This window comes from Ascidia mentula, chromosome 6 (genome assembly GCF_947561715.1).
Source record: "Ascidia mentula chromosome 6, kaAscMent1.1, whole genome shotgun sequence".
Lineage (NCBI taxonomy): Eukaryota > Metazoa > Chordata > Ascidiacea > Phlebobranchia > Ascidiidae > Ascidia > Ascidia mentula.
Window position 1 is genome coordinate 4,986,502 of NC_138571.1, and position 19,372 is coordinate 5,005,873.

General features: G+C 36.9%; 2 protein-coding genes across 2 annotated transcripts; both read left to right on the forward strand.

Annotated features, from left to right (window-relative positions):
- The first annotated feature begins 8,467 nt into the window (after positions 1-8,467).
- LOC145906959 (uncharacterized) lies at positions 8,468-12,233 on the forward strand. Its single transcript, XM_082994406.1, is given in 14 exon segments — positions 8,468-8,831; positions 9,174-9,331; positions 9,428-9,452; positions 9,543-9,694; positions 9,896-10,031; positions 10,097-10,188; positions 10,265-10,427; positions 10,494-10,651; positions 10,703-10,782; positions 11,314-11,371; positions 11,446-11,567; positions 11,627-11,923; positions 11,978-12,066; positions 12,130-12,233. Coding segments are annotated over 14 exon segments (1,998 nt in total).
- Positions 12,234-15,669: 3,436 nt separating this feature from the next.
- On the forward strand, positions 15,670-19,354 carry LOC145906960 (uncharacterized). Its single transcript, XM_082994407.1, is given in 15 exon segments — positions 15,670-16,033; positions 16,377-16,534; positions 16,620-16,644; positions 16,732-16,892; positions 17,061-17,196; positions 17,262-17,353; positions 17,417-17,579; positions 17,652-17,809; positions 17,883-17,947; positions 18,038-18,185; positions 18,353-18,696; positions 18,751-18,824; positions 18,871-19,045; positions 19,106-19,194; positions 19,251-19,354. Coding segments are annotated over 15 exon segments (2,256 nt in total).
- Positions 19,355-19,372: the final 18 nt, after the last annotated feature.

Consider the following 19,372-nt stretch of genomic DNA (forward strand, 5'->3'; position numbering starts at 1 on the left):
CCTACACATACAAAAGTATAATCCTGGTTTTAATGTTTTGCGAATCTTTGTATCTTTGTCTTAACTTTCTTCTTATGAGTAATGGAGATCTACGGTAAATGTGATTTAACCAAATTAAACGTGTGTTTTGTGTTGATTGCTCTTTCTATACCGCAAAACTTAATCAAAAAAGCATCAACCTCTTGTTTAAACAAGAACCGTTTTTTTAGTTTATAGTACTGGTTCTCCTTGTCCTGTTGTCGTTCCAGTTTATCTTAAATGTCAAACAGAACTAACCGTGACCGGGATAACCTGAAAACGATTTTTTACGTAACAGTTTAAATAAAGCGGCAATCACGACACAAGAAAACAGCAATGCACGCCTCGATGCGCAAGCGAACTGTGCGGTTGTCACTATGTCATCATGATTTTGACTGATGAAATTTACTAACCACGTTTACATAGCGATACAACAGTTACCATCTTTCCTGTCGAAACACTGTACATGGAAACTGTGTGTACACTAACTGTCTACAGCTCACTTGTCTTTGTATATTATTACAGAATCCTTTTCAGTAGACCGCACTCCAACCCCAATGGAAAATTTTCCTTTAGAAACGAAAGAAACATTTGAAAGCATTCTGTATGTTAATTACTTTAAAACTGAGAATAAATGTGATAGTTACTGCAGCAAACAAAAACAGTTGACGGAAGATCAGACATTAAGACGACTTAAGTCATTTGCCTTTATCTCGAACCGATGAATCCTGTCTTAAACCGGCATGTCAAGAGAGTGACGAATCCCTGAAATTTCACGAACGTTTCGTCACCCGTTATTACATCACACAAAGTTCTAAACCAATCAGGTTGACAGAAGTTTGTGGGCGTGTCAAAAGAAAATATCCATTTTCTCATCTGACATATTTTTGTGTTGAGCACAAGTTACCACAGCTGTTTGTTAGTTTAGCAGGAGACTTATCAAAGGAATGTTGGCATTAAGTAAATATCTCGATTACCAGGATATAAAATTTCTGCGTATTTGTTTTGCTTTTAGCTGCTCGTGCATTATTTTTCGTATTTCGTAGTTAAATTTTGGTGAACATGTCGATGAACCACATTCTCCTTGAGGTTTTGTTGTGTTTTATTTCACAAGTTGCTTCGAACATCGGATTTCTTTGCAAAGCAGTGGAACCAAAGCTCATATTTACTGGATTAGGATACGTTGATGGTGTATGCAAGCCAAGTCAGTTTTGGCACGACGAAAAATGTCACCGATGTCCCGCCGGTTTAACCAATTGCTGTCCAAACACATTAAATACATGTTATTGGGATGTTGGGTAAGTAAGGAATGTTTAGTAATTTGCTACTTTAATGTGTCACAAGGTATCAGCTTAAACGTGCATAACTTATTGGGTATAAGAGGATATAAGGCATGCCCTTTCGGTTGTGCATTCTGAAGTAGTCACTATCTATAACAATCAGGAACATGCTTCAAGGCTAACTTCTAAACAGACGTTCTACAGATTTGTAAATTATTTAATTACGTTTCTTTGATGTGTATATTTAATAGTTACAAGATAAATTTAGATAATTTATGTTAGCCTGCCTTAAGCTACGTGTTTGTTTAACGCTGTAGGTTGTTACATAGATCAATATTTGCCTTCCTATTTAACTGCTCAACAACCCTTTGTCGTCACAGCCAATGTTCGTCCACATACAACTTTGAGAATCAATTTTCTGCGTCAACCGTTGGTGCTGCAGGTGATGAACAGGAAGAAGGTGCATTCAGCTCCACTTTGCAACATACCGCAACAAGGACAGCAATTCATTCCGATTCTGGAAACAACGTTGAAAACCAAACCGAAGTAGGGAACCAAGCCAAACCTTTTATAACTTTGACGACTGACGGAAAGGTAATACATTATAACATGGCTACACTTTGGTAATGCAAGGCTCTTCTGGCAATAAAGAAAAACTAGTTCGGACGACGTTTCGGTCCTTATTAAACAGACCTTCATCAGGACAAATGAAGTACAGCGCATAACACGGCGATAAATAGCCAGGAGTGAAAAAACTAAAAGAGCGCGAAAAAACGTGGAGGCGGCATAAAGAATTGACAACGCGCACCAACAAGGAACGATACCGGGGTCTAACGCACAGCGCCCTGAGATGCTGACATGAGGTTTAATCAGGGGGCGTGTCGCGCAGACCGTTTATCAAATTACGATAAACAGAAGGAAAAAATGTCTCCCTCTTATCATTCAGGGCGGATTCATGTGAATTTATATACAAAAACTCGATAAACAATCTCTTATATCTGTCATTCTCCCTGTCCATAATTATTGTATCTTTGAAATTAACTGCGTGTCCTGTTTCTGCCACATGTTGGGACAGAGCCGTCCATGCAACCTTCTTGGGTTTTCCGACATCCCGTTGATGCTCCTTTAACCGTGTTCGTAAGGCGCGTCCAGTCTCACCAATGTACACCTTCTCACTCTCTCGTGGTACTTTTGTTTTACGTTAGGCTTGTTACTTTGATTAACCATTGTGTCTGGATCTACTTGTGTTTTGTTTGTAACTAAAATATTGTATTTACCTGTCTGTTAATCTTGTTGTTCATTCTGGGATTCTTTAAAATAAAACTCGCTAATTTTGTGCTGATTATACTTTCGTGTCACAAAAAAAACTCGGAGCAAAAAAGAAAGAATCTTAAACAAAAATGACATTTGCATTTGGAATTCGTCCGGCTACTTGCTACAGATTCTCAGGTTATGCACACAACAGCCAAGCACCACAACTGAACGACGCGCAATTTGTTTATAGTTAAGCCATGAGAAAATATAATTCACGGGTTTATAAATCGTCAAGACAAAACAATATATCCCTTGTAACTGCTATGAAAATCGTGCTTTTTGTAGTATTTTTAATAAACTAGGATATAAATACTGACAAAATTTTGAAGATATTATATTGTACACGATCATAGAAGCAAACAAAGATAAACTAACTTGATAATTTAAAGACGCTGATCATACAAAGTGGGTGTAGGGAGCATAGCAATTTCGCAGTGCCTAAAACGAAAATTTATTCGAAAAAGTTCGTCTATGTGTTAACCCCAAGGTGGCAACCTTGAGCAAATATGATCCGAGTATCATCTTTTTTTATTGTTCACTGGGTTTCCTTGTGTCAAAATATTTTGCCTCAGATACAAGTTTGATTTTTTATGTCAAAAATTGTTTAATTCCAAGTTGTTCATCTAGCAATCGTGTTATTTTCAATACAAACAAAATAGCCAATAGTTGAACACTTCATGCTACAGACGTTTCGATTGTTATACTACAACCGTAAACTATCCACAACATGAGCAATACAATGATTTAGATATGGACATATTTTATCAAATAACATCAGCATTTTTGCAGAAGGCACAAGCACTTACGTCAAGAACATTTCTTTGTTTTATACTTTTTTCGCCTTCTTGTCTTAAATCACACGGTCCTTCAATTTTTTATAGATACAGAAACAAAGACGTCGCCAGTCAATAGTCATGTGTAGGCCTATATGGAAATAAAATAAATCAACTGATTTAATTGACTGATCGTTATGGACACCTACTTTTGGCATCTTCTGGTGGGAAAAGGTTTTGTCACAAATGGTTATGCACTGAAAAAGAAATGACATTCTAAGAGGATGTTTAATTTTCTATTCATTTCATAAACTCATCCTACCAGCAAATACTGTTGACTCAAGACTATGGCGTCACTGTGTATACGGAAACACTTTCACTTTGATTGTTTGCTCAGTCGTGTTAAAACCGTTGACGAAAAACTGATTGCGTGAACATTGGGTGCGCATACAATGTATTATTTAAAGATTTTGAGCATTGCTCTATGTTAACCCAATACCGGTTCATATTACTACACTTGATCCAGTGACTAGATAGGAAAGATTACTTACGCATGTTTCTCATCCTGAGTGGTGCAGTATCTTAAATGATTTGTTTGGGTACTTTTCAAGATTGGACACATGAGTCATGTTGGACACTTATGTTTTTATTCCACATTGGCACAAGTTGTTTGGGTACTTTTCAAGATTGGTCACATGAGTCAAGTGTTAATTACACATGTAGTAGTGAAATCTCACAAAGCATTGGTCCAGAATTAAAAGGTGAAATTGTGTGATTTGAAATTTAAAACTAGTTTATGAAATATCGCTATAATTGGTACATTTTTAGGAATTAGTTCATGATTGCTGAAATTAGAAAAAAATATACTTTTTATGATATTTGTGTATGAATTTAGCGTTGTTTGAATCCAATATTATAACGTGTAACCGCAGTAATATATTCTGGATCATGTTGTTATGCTTTCCAGTTATTTCACTATGTGCAGTTTTCCAAAAACCCACAGATAAATTTTAATACGAGCAGTGTTAAGAATTTCTTACGTGTGGAGTGGTTGAATAGTTAAGCCCATTAGAACTTATTTCAACGAACTGTCCTTCTGGAACAAACATTTCACTGTAACGGGCGTTTCGTCTGCCATTCGGCGAGACTTCTACACGATAACAATAATCTTGACGTAACAAAATTTACAATGCTTTTTTACAATTTACAAAACCGTAGCAATTAATAATATTTAGTTCAACACTTATAAATTTAGAGAATGTAACCACCTTATGTTGAAACAAACAAGTTGTAGTCGTTTATATTAATTGCTCAATATAACCAACAAGTCTTGCTCGCTTGAGATAACGTCACTGTGACAACAAAATCACTTTCACTTTAACCCTTTGCTGAAAACGCTTGTCAACATTCTCAAGGTTTTCTACAACAAGATGTTTGAAAATAAAAATATAAATATAGTAATGAAGATTCTGTTCCCGTAACTGAAAATACTACTCCAAAAACAACTTCTTTTTTTCCAGAAACGAAATTGTCTTCCAGAGATATTTTTATCTTCTGGAAAGGATTTATATAAAAATATCAAATTTTAATGAAATATGAACGTATGTTAATGAGCAAAACTACGTTTTATTTGTCCCTTCATCGACATCCAGTGTTTGCTTGATCGATTTCCGGAACACTACTTTTGTTCCGATAATACCCAAATCCTGATTTGGGGAACATAATTCAAAGACAAAAATGTGTTCCAATAAAATAAGAATGTTCCCGGAACGGTTTTGTAACGAAATTTCAAAACAAAGGCAAATAATATTGCTGAATACTGCCCTTCTGGCAAACTTTATTTTATTTACGTTTCTCAACGTTTCGGCTGTTATGTAACAGCCTTCATCAGGAGGTAAGAATGTAAGTTTAACAAAGTGGACACATTTGCGGCACATAAACAAAGAAAAAACGCTACAAAAGTAAGAAGAAGTGAAAAAACGATAAGAAAGAGCGAACACACATGCACTGTATACTATCATTAACTACACGGGTTATCATGGTTTTTGGAGTGCGCGATGTCTATCGGGATAATTTTCTAGCAGGTGTCGGTGCACCGGCGGAAACGGAGTTCGCTTTTTGTCATTCAGTGATGACGCATGCGTATTATTGTTCAATGACTCTAGAAACATCCTTCATACCTATCGAACTCGCGTTCCAAATTGATCGTTCTTGTGAAGTCCACCGCATGTCCTGTTTCGGCCGCATGTTGAGAAAGAGCTGTTTTATCTTCATGTTTTTTTACGTCACTTTGGTGCTCTTTTAACCTTGTTTTTAGCGCACGGCCAGCTTCCCCAATGTATACGCCGCTGCAACCACCGCGCGTATACATTAAAATTTTTTTTGTATATGTGCCTCAAATGTGTCCACTTTGTTAATCTTACATTCTTACCTCCTGTTGGCTGTTGCATAAAAGTGGTTCCTTTGCCAATGATACGTTCACGTAAGCTTGGCGCTACATTGGTGTTGCTCCTAGCTGACGAACGACATCTCACAAGTTAGGCAACTGTTGCTGAGTTTGAGACTTAAGTTGCGTTTTCACAAAGCACCCAGAACTAGTATAGAGGAGCCTTACCTCAGTTGAGCTGAGAATGCTTACAAATATTACACTTGAGTACGATCCGCTTAAACATCAGTAATTTGTTGTGCTGCAGCGAGTGCCAAATACTGACAATTCATTGGAATTCGCACGGCATTATTGGAATATCTTGAAAGAGTATCGGTAACTTGATTGCGTTTACCTACGATGTCGCACATTCGTGATAAATTCAAAGATTGCGCTCAAATGTATTTGCTGATATATTGGCCAATGTGCGGAAATCTTCGCAAACGCAACAGTTAAAAGCTTGTGACAGGCTTATGATAGTATATGCGGTAACGACAAAAAACATCTGGAAATGGCCATCTGTTAAATGAAATGCAAGTTCCTTGCCGAAGGCACCGTACTTTACATAAGTCTAGAGAAGCTATTTACCACAAAATGCCAACGGTCGCCTCACGCCATTATTAAATTGCTGTAGCAATGCGTCAAGAGCATTTTGCGAGACTTCAGATACCATGGTTGTATGTGCATTGGGTAATGGGTGATGTAGTCCCTAATAGGCGTTTTTTTGTCAATCTCACATCGGTGCTCTTGTGGCGGGTTTATGAGGACATCGATTAAACAAACCGCTGTTGACTGATCAAGAGAAGTTCCCACTTAAAATTATTTTGTCGAGTCACTTGAAATGTTCCGAAGAGAGAATTGGGCCTCTACTTGCTGGAACCTCATCCTCAGCTATGTCGTCTATAAAGTAGGCAGCTTAACTGCCACTGCATTCTGCGACTACTGGCTGTGGCCCAACGTACAAATGTTTTTTTTTGCGTTTTCACTAAACCACCAAGACCTATTGTGGAGGAGCCGTACACCTGCTGAGCTGAATGCTTGAAGTCATCTTTAGTGGCATTCCGAATATCAAGCAATACCCAAGGTATATCGTCAACGCAGTTGGGTCCTGTTACCCTTGTCACGAAGGCACAATGCACGATTTCCAGCGCCGTTGATAAAGTTTTTTGTTAAAATTGGTAAAGTTTTGCCCTTTGAAGCCTTATATGTTTAATAAATATTGATGCTGACGCGTGGACAACCTTTTAAAGCGATTGTCTTTTCTTAACTGATGTTACAAGAAGAGTTTGGTTAAACGCCAACTTCTTTCTGCTTTTTGTTTGAATAAGAATAAGAAAGCAAACAGTCATTCAAATCCAAAAAAGTTGGATTAATGTCGTTGTGGAAGCTTTAGCCACGGACTGGTAAAAACTTAGTTACCCAACTGTTGGTTTGTTTTACAAAATTAAAGCTTCGGTAATCGTCTGCTTTAAATACCTTGTGAACCGGGCAACATTAATTGCAGTATCAATTATAGGCAAAGTGTAAACAATTAAGGGAGATTTAACTTGTAAATCATAATCTTGCAAACTTTCCTAAGATTACTTACTACTATGGACGCCATAATTTGTGCTTGTCATAAAAAAGCGCCATATACCTACTCGTAAAGAAGAATATTACTTGTATGTACAAGAGTTGGTCGTCCAAGAGGGCAAGAAAGGCAAAAGAGCCAAGGAAATCTCTGGCAAAGGGCGAGACCTATAGGGCTGTACAATATTACTGTGGAGATTGTAATACTGCCGTAGGGATATTTTAGGCGTTATAAAACGACTAGTTTAACAGCGAGGGTGACAGAAAAGATCAATTGAATTTTAGTGCTTCGGAGAAACTGTTCATACAACGTCATTTTATTGATGTATTTGACCTAATAAAATTATATGGATCAGAAGAAAGTGAAAGTGTTTTACAGATTGGAGATAATAAAATGTATAAACTGCTCTGTTGCTCCTGGATTACTTCAAAAGTTGGTCAAGGTCGAACTAAGTGATTCCTAACGCACGGCCAATCTAATAAACACGAAAGAAGGTTTTAAATCACAAGTGCGATGTGGAGGTCGAATCAACACACATTTTTTTGATCTAACAAATAAATTTTACCACAAGAGCAGACAAAAAATGGTTAAATGTTTTCGCAACTAAAGCTAGCTATTTGCAGTTGCAAAATTATTTGATTTTGGTTTCACGAGTGTTGAATGATTTGTTACCACGTAATAAACTAGTCATCATAAGAAGCTTTCAGGGGAACTATTTTGAACATACGCCAATATTTACAAAGCAGTTAAACGCCAAGTTCCTTGTACTGTCCGATAAAGTGAATGTAGTTGACGGCAATAAAACCAATCGCTTTTTCACCTTCGCTGTGTTGGTTGTGACTGTACAGTTTAGTAGGGATGCGTTCAATTCTTGATTAAAACTGTTTTGTGTTGTCAGTTCGACAGTGAATCTGGGATTGAAGATAGAGGTCTTAACGGTTGTGCATTGAATGTATTTCAGATAGTAAGCAGTCGTAATATAAGAGTATAATTTGTATGCCTAAATTAAACATTATAATTACAGTAATATTTTGATAGCGAAAACGGTGTTTGCGACTGTGCCTTTAATGTAGTTTAGGGCATTGCGATGGCAAACTATTACGTCAATGAAGACGCCAGCTTATATGAAAGTGTTGACGTTGCGAGGGATCGCAGACCAAAACCTCCAGGAAGAAAACCAGGCAACAGTGCACAAAATGTGAGGAACTTTTCTGGATACCAAGACAGTGGAAATATAAGTTCCTCAAACGACACTACGGAGAGTAACCTGTACTTGCAAAGCAGTCCACAAACAACTGGGGGTGAGGAAGATAAATGGTTTCCAAAAAATCCGGAAGTTGGGCGAAAAAACTTGTCACCTTCACAAATAAATGCTGTTATCGAAAATGACTACACAGGAACAACAATCAATTTTCCCGTGACTGGCCAGGCAAATAATGCGACAAGGAGAGGTACGTACCGTCCGCAATGGCGTAAAATCTTAGAAAATGAAACGTTTTCCTAAGCTTCCGTGACATTGACTTTTCTAACACCATAATTCAACTACAGCTCGTTCTGGTCCTTTGCAACTAGTAGTTTTCAAATACAGAGAAGACTAGCAATGAAGCGAAATCCAAGTTGCTATTATGTTGTGTTGGATGGTTTTAAAGCAAAACAAAACCATTTGAAGACTTCAGATTTATTTTTTTAACTTATTTAAACACTGTGCTAACAGCCAGTCAGATGGTTCCGGCAGTTATCCGGAAAGGCCTGTTTTAGATATTACGGTTAACAGCATAACTGGCTGTTTTCAGAACAAATGAATATTTCACAAACTTCGCACGGTGCTTCTGATTCACCACCCAAAAGAAAATCAAAGAGCTTGTGGAAACCCTTACTTGTGGCTGTTGGTTTTGTCGCTGTACTTGTAATAACTACAGTGTTTGGAGTGCTTAATTTTGTAAACACACCAGTAAGTTGATTCACTTGTTTTATTTACTTCAGGTTTCCCTAGTTTTGTCAATTCTTTGGGTATGTTAGTAGATGTTTATGATATTTTTTGTTTTAGATTCCAGAAAACTCCTACGAAGGCAGTAAGTGAACGTTATCACCGTTCTTTTCTCTTTCGCAAAACTGATATTACACAATAAACTTGTTAAATACAAATTGTGATATACTTGCAGCTTCAGCAAATGTTCCAAACACCACTTCATCACCAATAACGAAACCAGAGCTTGGCACATATTCAAACCCAGCGAATTCATGTGTTCAACTAAAAGATGCAGACTTTGCCGATGGTATATACGTGATAAGAAATTCGGGGGATTCATACCAGGTAAAAATGTTGAAAGCGAAGTTTTTGCAAACCAACCATTATTTTACATTATTTGTCTGCTATATGTGATTGTTGTTAGAACTAAAAAACATTGAAAAGTATGGTCTGATGTCAATCAAAATCTTTTTTTAATGAAATAAACTTTTTATCGCACTTTTGTTGGTTTACAATCTTGGCAACATTGTTTGTGCAATTCTTTAGGCATTTTGTGATATGACAGCAGCGGGAGGTGGTTGGATATTGGTTGCAACTGTTGACCAAAAAATATTTGATTCATCAGAAAACTTTGGCGACGATTGGTTTCTAGATTCCAGTCTCGATATTGCATCTACCCAAAGTTTGTAATATTTTTAGTGAATCATCAGTAAATTTTGAAAGTTTTTAAATTAAAAAATAATGCAGCATTTCAGAACTGGATGAACAAAAACACTTTTGGAACAATTAACACTTGCACAAGCTTGGACTATAAAAATAGTGCTTACTTCGAATACCAAGTACGTTTATATCCTTATTAAGCGTTCTTTAAAAATTCCTACTGTCCATGCGACCGCATATATTACATTGCACTAGGGACGTGACATTATGCTGCGACATGTACCAAATTTTACACCAGCAGAGCGTAGTAGAGAGAATAGGTTTTTGGAATACCGAACGGAAAACGGAGTGATGACCATCTATGGCGGAAACTTACAGAGAATGTTTTACCACCATCTCCCTTTAGTTCCTAAAGATGGTCTGTTAAGCAAATTTCCCCTTTTATCACCTGGTTTAATTTGTTAATAATTATTTACCACTTTAGAAATTCACCTCAACGTCACTGCAATGATTAATAGTCTTGCTATCCGTGCAAAGGAAATCACCAAATTAATTCCGGATTTTTACAATTATGAATATGGAAATAATCCCTCTGAAATTCAGTCAGAGCCAAACTCTTTGTATCATCCAAGTGGCATGCAGGTTTATAAAGATTGAGTGTTATATCTCTTATTCAAACAAAAAAATTTCAAGGTTTATCTCAATTATCGTCAAACATCCGTTTCTTTGACAAACTGTTACGGAATTAACATTGAATACGGAAAAACGTACAGGTAAATTAATTCCATTCTCTTGTTTAAGTTTATTACCTGAATATGTATGAATGCTAAACTTCTTTGGCCACAAGTAATGAAACTACATTTAGTTGTAATGACGGAAACACAACATGGTCAAGTATAAAGACTCATCCTTTTATTGGACTATTGAGAGTGGGTACTTCTGACGGAAGTTTTGATAGCCTCACTCTTCAGGCACGATTTGTATTTACTTTTGTCTGTGTATGTGGTAATGATATGCCAAAAATATGTGGTATTTTAAATTCTACTAAATTTCCTCTTTAACGATTCCGGGAATTACTCCTCATTTCTGTAGTCAACAGATTCTAACTTTGGAACGTATCTTTGCATAACTGTAGGGAAAAGATATCAAATAATTGTGCTTGCATCATCGTAATTTTGAAAACATTCCGAGGACAATGCATGTTTGCAGGTCAATTCGCATCGATTAAACACAGATCTGCAAATTTCTTACACTGGAAACGTCGCAATGCAACAGACAACCTTATCTTACAACGCTATGTGTAGATACAATATGACGTCACCTTCCATCTGTGACGTAATGTTTTACATCCACAACACTGCGGTACAATAACCTTACCAAAACAGACCACCTTACTAGTTGTTTCTAACGTGACAAATATTAAATATTGACTGCAGGCATGGAAATCTTACGGTAACCTGAATGTGACCATGTCTCCCGAATACTCTCCTTACAACATATACATGACTTCTCATGCTGCAGTGCAAAACATGGTAATGGGATATACAATGTTTTCCAGGTAAGTGTAACAAAAATCAATAACACAATGTGTCAAATGTAGTGCAAATATATGTGCAGACGCAGCGGAGTTTTAATACCGAAGGATGATCTAGAAGCAGCAATGGAAAAGATCTTGGAGATTATATCTGAAAGTGCTTAAATTTAAATGATTTACGAAACAAAAATATATCTTTGCTTTTGTATAGGTACGATGTACGACGATGTACTTGCGGTACCAGTTCATTTTTCGGTTGGAGACGTCTCTGATGTAGACTCTATGCTGCCACCAAGTGTAAAGCCTTTACCAACTGGGTTTATTCAATTTCGAGCTTACGGCATTACTGGAAGCGTCTATGCCATTTGCCCCGCAGTAAAGTAAGAGCAAAAATATGCGTGTTTTTAATCATGTTAACAAGGTCAATTATCAAGGGTAAACGATTGGAGAAGTGAATTTGTTTGCATTGGGGGAAGAAAAAACCCGCATGATGAAACTTGCAGGGATTGCAACGACTTCACACGTAAAATGATTCATTTTTCCATTCGCTTATATTTACGATTTAATCAATGACATAATGTTTTAGACTGGAATGGATTTCCTGGTACCATCATCCAAGAAAACACTCCTGTGGACTTTGCCCATTCGCAAAGAGATCTTAATTCAACTATTATGATATTCTACAGATAAATGCCAAAAATACCTGAATATCGAAATTGAATTAAGCATGATTTGTACCAATATCAACAAAACATTGTCGAAATTTTCTTATTTTTATATTAATACTTTTTTCGTCATAATTGGCCAAAATAATCCAAAGAATTTCTGATTTTTTGCTGCCTTGTTCTTTGCTATTCGACTATATCTTTTGAAATGCTCTGATTGTAACCATCATATAGTTTCACATTTATCAAACCTAGCACAATTAAATTGTGTTGTATTCGTCTGTTAAATGATTCCTAAACACTAAAATGGAAGACAAGGTTAGCACTCACGCATTTTGATAGTTGCATTAAACATAGCTCACACAAGTAACAATGACGCTGGAAAGATTGCGGCACGTTTCACCAACTACGCTGCTGTGCCCCCTTGGATACGTACAAAGATAGAAATCCCTCTCAACTTAAACCGCTCTGGAAGTTTGCGCGATCGCTTGGTGTGTTGCAGATTTCTGGGACCTAACCCAGGAGTGCTCGGATTGGCTGGAACGTTAATTTCTGTGGACGAAGGCTGCAAATGTTGTTCTTTAATTCTTGCGTCGGTTTTAAACCTTGGTTTAACGGCAGAATTTCGTAGCTGGTATCTGTACACCGGTGGAAACAGAGTTTGCTTTTTGTCATTGAATGATGACGCATGCGTATCAATGTTCAATGACTCTAAAAACATCCTCTTATACCTATCGGACTTGCGTTCCAAAATGATCGTTCTTGTGAAGTCCACCGCATGTCCTGTTTCGGCCGCATGTTGAAAAAGAGCGACTGTACGTTTAACGTATGGTCGTTTCTCTTTTAATGATAAATGGTTGGTGGGTGCTTGTCCGTACGAAGGAACGATTAACGCAATGTTAGGGGTTCCTTTGGCAATGCTACGTTCACGTAAGCTTGGCGCTACATTGGTGTTGCTCCTAGCTGACGAACGGCATCTCGCAAGTTAGGCAGCAACTGTTGCTGAGTTTGAGACTTAAGTTGCGTTTTCACAAAATCACCCAGAATTATTATGGAGGGGAGCCGTACCCCAGTTGAGCTGAGAATGCTTGCAGGTACTTCACTTGAGTACGATCCGCTTGAACATCAGTAATTTGTTGTGCTGCAGCGAGTGCAAACAATGACAATCCATTGGAATTCGCACGGCATTAATGGAATATCTTGAAAGAGTATCGCTGACCCATTGTCCAATGTGCGGAAACTTTCGCAAACGCAACAGTTTAAGGCTTGTGACAGTATTATGCTGTAACAACATGTCCTTGTATACAATATCGGAAATGGCCAACTGCCAAATGAAAGGCAAGTTCCTTGCCGAAGGCACCGTACTTTATACAAGTCTAGAGAAGCTATTTACCACAAATTGCCAACGGTCGCCTCACGTCATTATTATTATTAAGTTGCTGTAATAATGTGTCAAGAGCATTTTGCGAGACTTCAGATACCATGGTTGTTTGCGCATTGGGTGATATAGTCCCTAATAAGCGTTTTTTTGACAATGTCACATCGGTGCTCTTGTGGCGGGTTTATGAGGACATCGATTAAACAAACAGCTGTTGACTGATCAAGAGAACTTCCCACTTGAAAGTATTTTGTCGTGTCACTCGAAATGTTCCGAAGAGCGAATTGGGCATCTACTTGCTGGAACCTCATCCTCAGTTATGTCGTCAATAAAGTAGGCAGCTTAACTGCCACTGCATTCTGCGACTACTGGCTGTGGCCCAACGTACAAATGTTTTTTTTTGCGTTTTCACTAAACCACCAAGACCTATTGTGGAGGAGCCGTACACCTGCTGAGCTGAATGCTTGAAGTCATCTTTAGTGGCATTCCGAATATCAAGCAATACCCAAGGTATATCGTCAACGCAGTTGGGTCCTGTTAGCCTTGCCACGAAGGCACAATGCACGATTTCCAGCGCCGTTGATAAAGTGTTTTGTTAAAATTGGTAAAGTTTTGCCCTTTGAAGCCTTATATGTTTAATAAATATTGATGCTGACGCGTGGACAACCTTTTAAAGCGATTGTCTTTTCTTAACTGATGTTACAAGAAGAGTTTGGTTAAACGCCAACTTCTTTCTGCTTTTTGTTTGAATAAGAATAAGAAAGCAAACAGTCATTCAAAAATAAAAAAGTTGGATTAATGTCGTTGTGGAAGCTTTAGCCACGGACTGGTAAAAACTTAATTACCCAACTGTTGGTTTGTTTTACAAAATTAAAGCTTCGGTAATCGTCTGCTTAAAATACCTTGTGAACCGGGCAACATTAATTGCAGTATCAATTATAGGCAAAGTGTAAACAATTAAGGGAGATTTAACTTGTAAATCATAATCTTGCAAACTTTCCTAAGATTACTTACTACTATGGACGCCATAATTTGTGCTTGTCATAAAAAAGCGCCATATGCCTACTCGTAAAGAAGAATATTACTTGTATGTACAAGAGTTGGTCGTCCAGGAGGGCAAGAAAGGCAAAAGAGCCAAGGAAATCTCTGGCAAAGGGCGAAACCTATAGGGCTGTACAATATTACTGTGGAGATTGTAATACTGCCGTAGGGATATTTTAGGCGTTATAAAAAGACTAGTTTAACAACGAGGGTGACAGAAAAGATCAATTGAATTTTAGTGCTTCGGTGAAACTGTTCATACAACGTCATTTTATTGATGTATTTGACCTAATAAAATTATATGGATCAGAAGAAAGTGAAAGTGTTTTGCAGATTGGAGATAATAAAATGTATAAACTGCTCTGTTGCTCCTGGATTACTTCAAAAGTTGGTCAAGGTCGAACTAAGTGATTCCTAACGCACGGCCAATCTAATAAACACGAAAGAAGGTTTTAAATCACAAGTGCGATGTGGAGGTCGAATCAACACACATTTTTTTGATCTAACAAATAAATTTTACCACAAGAGCAGACAAAAAATGGTTAAATGTTTTCGCAACTAAAGCTAGCTATTTGCAGTTGCAAAATTATTTGATTTTGGTTTCACGAGTGTTGAATGATTTGTTAACACGTAATAAACTAGTCATCATAAGAAGCTTTCAGGGGAACTATTTTGAACATACGCCAATATTTACAAAGCAGTTAAACGCCAAGTTCCTTGTACTGTCCGATAAAGTGAATGTAGTTGACGGCAATAAAACCAATCGCTTTTTCACCTTCGCTGTGTTGGTTGTGACTGTACAGTTTAGTAGGGATGCGTTCAATTCTTGATTAAAACTGTTTTGTGTTGTCAGTTCGACAGCGAATCTGGGATTGAAGATAGAGGTCTTAACGGTTGTGCATTGAATGTATTTCAGATAGTAAGCAGAAGTAACATAACAGTATAATTTGTATGCCTAAATTAAACATTATAATTACAGTAATATTTTGATAGCGAAAACGGTGTTTGCGACTGTGCCTTTAATGTAGTTTAGGGCATTGCGATGGCAAACTATTACGTCAATGAAGACGCCAGCTTGTATGAAAGTGTTGACGTTGCGAGGGATCACAGACCAAAACCTCCAGGAAGAAAACCAGGCAACAGTGCACAAAATGTGAGGAACTTTTCTGGATACCAAGACAGTGGAAATATAAGTTCCTCAAACGACACTACGGAGAGTAACCTGTACTTGCAAAGCAGTCCACAAACAACTGGGGGTGAGGAAGATAAATGGTTTCCAAAAAATCCGGAAGTTGGGCGAAAAAACTTGTCACCTTCACAAATAAATGCTGTTATCGAAAATGACTACACAGGAACAACAATCAATTTTCCCGTGACTGGCCCGGCAAATAATGCGACAAGGAGAGGTACGTACCGTCCGCAATGGCGGAAAATCTTAGAAAAGGAAACGTTTTCCTAAGCTTCCGTGACATTGACTTTTCTAACACCATAATTCAACTACAACCTGCTCTAGTGCTTTGTAACTAGCAGTTTTCAAATACAGAGAAGACTAGCAATGAAGCGAAATCCAAGTTGCTATAATGTTGTGTTGGATTGTTTTCAAGCAAAACTAAACTGTTTTAAGATTTAGCATTTGTTTTTTTTAAACTTATTTATACACTGTGCTAACAGCTAGTCAGATGGTTTGGGCAGTTATACAAAAAGGCCTGTTTTTCATATCACCGTTAACAGCTTAACTGCCTGTTTTAGAACAAATGAATATTTCACAAACTGCGCTCGGTGCTTCTGATTCACCAACAAAAAGAAAATCAAAAAGATTGTGGAAACCCTTACTTGTGGCTTTTGGTTTTGTCGCTGTGCTTGTTATAACTACAGTGTTTGGAGTGCTTAATTTTATGAACACATCAGTAAGTTGATTTTTATTTACTTCCGGTTTCCCTAGTTTTGTCAATTTTTGTGAATGTTAATAAATGTTTATGCTATTTTTTTTAGATTTCAGAAAAATCCAACGAAGACAGTAAGTTAAAGTCATCACCGTTCTTTTTTCTCGCTGAATTGATATTACGCAATATCCTTTTAAATTCAAATTGTGATATACTTGCAGCTTCAGCTAATGTTCCAAATACCACTTCACCAGCAATAACAACCCAACCGACACCAGAGCTTGGCACATATTCAAACCCAGCGAATTCATGTATTCAACTGAAAGATGCGGACTTTGGTGATGGTACTTACGTGATACGAAATTCAAGCGATTCCTATAAGGTAAGAGTATTGTAATGAAACTCTTGTCAAACGAATCTTTACTTCGCATTATTTTTATGCTAACGACGATTTTTATGAAAATTTTTCGTCAAACGTATATTTGCTACCGCTAATTCAAACACAATAAACTGAGTTCGGATTTAATTTCTTTCAATTTATTGGGTTTAGGTTTATTGTGATATGACGGCAGCGGGAGGTGGATGGATGTTGGTTGCAACTGTTAACCAAAACACATTCGATGAATCTGTTCATTACGACGATAATTGGTTTCTTGACTCTAGACATGACACTGCATCTATCCAAAGTATGTCACACGACTTTCAATACACTATCCTCAAGATATGCTTTAATAGATTAACAATTTTACAGCATTTCAGAACTGGATGAACAAAAACATTTTTGGAACAATTGAAACTTGTACAAATTTTGACTACAAAAATAGGGCTTATTTTGAGTATCAAGTAGGTTTTTATTATCATTGAAAGGTTTGTACAGAACATAGTGGCAATTTCACTGTGCACTAGGGTCGTGACGTTTTGCTTCGTCATGTACCAAATTATACACCAGTGGTTGTCAGCAGAGAACAAAGCTTTTTGCAATATCAAACTGAAAATGGATTTATGGGTTTTTACGGAGGAAACTTGCAAAAACTATTTTATCACCATTTTCCTCTGCAACCTACAAATGGTGAGTTTAAAATATTTTTCACTAAAACTTGCTACTTCTGCACACTTACTAATAACTATTGCAATGTTTTAGCATATCAGTTGGACATCGATGTAATATTGGATAGTCTTGCTATGGCAGCTGACGAAATCACAGAATTAATTTCCGATTTTTACCCTTATGAATATGGTAGTGACCCCAACGAGCTTGTTAATAATGATTCCATATTTTATAATCCCAGGGGTATGAAGGTTAGCATAACATCGAAATGTACTCTTTCATACTGTAACATTAACACAAACTGAAACACTTGTTATATTGAAGGTCTCTTTCCAATACTGTGCAAGTGGATGTTGCCTTATTGAAATAGAATACGGACAAACGCACAGGTACCAAAAAATAGTGCTATGATTATTTTAAAATAATCTGTTGTTAATATATAATTTATATAAACCTATTAAAACAAATTTCTTTGATAGTTGCAACGTTTCAAACACAACTTGGTCAAGCATAAAATCTCATCCATTTCTGGGATTGTTTAAAGTAGGAAATGTGGATGAGAATTTCAGTGATTTTTATTTACGGGTAAAGGAAGATTTAAAAAATGTAACCGAGTGTGCAAGCGATGTAATACTTTAGTTCTAAGAGATCTTGTGCCTTTAATTGAGTATAAATTTCATCATCTATAAGTCAATGTTTTTGGTTGCACATTGATCCCTCACAACGTTTGGTACTTTGTTTTGGAAATTTCAGAGTGCAGCCTAATTATTTGAACAATCGCAATTTGTTTGTAGGTTACATCATACCGACCTAGTACAGATCAGCAAATACGATTTCAAAAAAACATTACGTCAGACCAACAAATTACTTTAACGTATGATGCTACATGTAGATACAATATGACATCGCCGTCTATATGCGACGTCATGTTTTACGTCTCCAATGAAGTGGTATCTTCTTTCAGTTACTTGCATTTTTTTTAATCTAACACAAAAATATGTCTGTGATAAATAAAGGCTTGGAATTCATTCGGCAGCTTTGAGGTGATCCAACAGAATACTTCGGATACCTACAACATAGACATGTCAACTGACGCTCCAATGCAAAATATATTGGTTGGATATACAATGCTTTCCAGGTATAATTCGTTTAACAAGAAACAGCCAAACTGAAACACTTTTGCAACCTTTAGGGAGAATGGAGTGCTAATTGAAGAGACTGAAATATTTCTGGCAATGGAGAAAATATTGGAAATTGTGTCTAAAAGTACGTTAAATTTGAAAGTAAATAAAAAAGATGCTGATTTTAGAAGTTTCAGATTATTTGTATGACAATGTACATGCTGTACCCGTTCAATTCTCAATTGGTAACAAATCAGTTGTTGATTCGATGCTGCCTCCCAGCGTAAAACCCCTTCCAAGTGGATTTATTCAGTTTCGAGCTTACAGTAGTTCTGGAAGCGTTTATGCCATGTGTCCGGCAGTGAGGTAGGGATATAAATCAGTTTTGTTGAAAACAAAACTAATAAGGTTAATCTTATGATGAAGCGTAAATGATTGGAGAAGTGAATATGTGTGCATCGGTGGAAGGAAAAATCCTCAGGATCAAGATTGCTATGATTGCAACGACTTTACGCGTAAATTTATTGAAATTTGGCAATCTTTTTTATTATTTAATGATATTTTGCTTCAGACTGGAACGGATTTCCGAAAACCATAACAGAAGATGACGCTCCGGTGAAGTTTGCGCATTCTAAAAGAGATCTCAATTCAACCATCATGATATTTTACAAATAATTTTTAAATGTACATGTA